Genomic DNA, 1,815 nt, shown 5'->3' with positions numbered 1-1,815 from the left:
CGGACCGAGCAAAGGCTCGATCCCCCGATCCCATAATCTCATGATTGCGAGTCCTGTAACCTAACCACTAGACTACCGATGCCACATGCAGTTGGGGGTGTCAATAAAAACTTTTACAAAAACAAATGTACCAAAACCATGACACTGTTATCACAAGTCAGAGCCGATATTACCAGCGTCTGTAATGTAGCGTTTAGGCGCTTCGCTGCCGTACGCAGGAGATTAGAGTTCGATTCCCGAGTGAGAATACATTTTTATCGAGTATCTCGGTCTTTCTGCTGGAATGTTTGATGCCTCTAAGCCAGGGTGGGTTTTTTTGTTTGTTTGGTTTTTAAAAAATGTATTTTGTATTAATTTGTTGTTTTTTTGTTTTTTGTTGTTTTTTGTTTTTGTTGTTGTTTTGTTTTGGGGTTGTTGTTGTTTTGTTTTTTTTGTTTGTTTTTTTGGGGGGTGTAAGTGTTTTAAGACGCTCGCAACTGCATTAGTTCGCATGAGCGCGCGGCACACATTAAACATTTTTCCAGGGTATCTCTGACAGGCAATGTCGGAAGCGTGCCTCCGAAATTATCTAAATTGTGTCAATGGGGGGCGTAAAGAAAAACACCTACGGATAAAAACAAAATAAGTCTAAGCCGCCATCCGCTGCTCTCTCTCTCCTCCTCAGACAAGTGCGAGCTACTACATGTGCTGGTTTACCATGAAGAGGGCGGAGATCCTTGTGAACTTCATGAAAGGACGTACGTGTCTGCACGACCTTTTCAAGGTCAAGGAGAGAGAATGGTCGGGCCTCGACGTGAGCGACTTCCGGAACGACACCACGACCAACCCCTTCCTGTGTGCCGAACTCCTGTTTTGCCCAGGTATTTCGACGATCACTTAGAGTCCCTTTACACGTACAGTTCATTCACCGACAAACTGACAGCTTAACCGACAGACGCTAGATCTGGGTCATCGTTAAACTGACAGTTCATCGACGAGAGAAGCTCCAATTAGACGTACACGTTTTTCTTTTATCGTTAGAGTGTCAGTCCTTGACAAAACACACAAAGCACACACAAAAATTAACTTAGTAATCCGGCATTAAATTGTGTTCCCCGCGTGAGTTTGACTAATTTTGGGTGGCTGGTCACGAAAATCTTTTTAAATTTTTTTTTTATTTGACCAATATTTAGGAACATCTTGGAATGCATTTTCAACTCCGCCAGGGGCAACATCAAAGAAGTTGCTCCCTCTTCGTCATGTCTTCAGTTCGCCGGCCGGCTAATATCTGGCTTGTCAGATATCTGGTTGTTGGGCTGAGAACCCTTCGATATCGAGAGGATTGCTCCTTTCCAAGCTCAGTTTTACCAGGCAGTTGACAGGATGCCGGCCGTCTTTTCAATATCTTACAGTTTGTCGATCAATGAACTGTAAGTGTAAATGGGGCCTTACACATGCAGAGATTAAGAATATTCTTTACGTAGGCCTCAGTGGTCATGTTATTGCTATAATGATAACTGGTCGCTTAGTTAAAAGCATAACTAGGCTAACCTGAAAAAAGCTGTTTTGAGAAAAATCAATTTTAAAGTTGAGAACCTACAAAATCCATTCTAAGTCCTTCATTTTTTAAGCGATACTGCTGGATTTAAGTGAGTAGGTAGATTGCTATTAGTTATATTACTCACAATAGTTTTTCCTACAAATGTAGTAATACGGTACTTTTCTTTAAAGTAAGCCAAAAAAACAAAAACAATATGGGTTAGCCCTGTCGTGCATATGTATCATAAAAAAGTGAAAATCTTGACGACAATATGGGCTATCCCAACTAATTAAAGT

At 41.4% G+C, this 1,815-nt stretch overlaps 1 protein-coding gene across 1 annotated transcript in view; it reads left to right on the top strand.

Annotated features, from left to right (window-relative positions):
- The first annotated feature begins 697 nt into the window (after nucleotides 1-697).
- Nucleotides 698-1,815, top strand: part of LOC101847994 (fibrillin-1) — a 12,470-nt gene continuing 11,352 nt past the window's right edge. Inside the window, exon 1 of the mRNA XM_013088141.2 lies at nucleotides 698-860. Within this exon, the coding sequence (XP_012943595.2) occupies nucleotides 698-860 (163 nt within the window). The remainder of the gene's footprint in view (nucleotides 861-1,815) is intronic.

The sequence above is a fragment of the Aplysia californica genome, unplaced genomic scaffold, assembly GCF_000002075.1.
Source record: "Aplysia californica isolate F4 #8 unplaced genomic scaffold, AplCal3.0 scaffold00692, whole genome shotgun sequence".
NCBI lineage: Eukaryota > Metazoa > Mollusca > Gastropoda > Aplysiida > Aplysiidae > Aplysia > Aplysia californica.
This window is presented reverse-complemented; position numbering and strand designations above follow the sequence as displayed.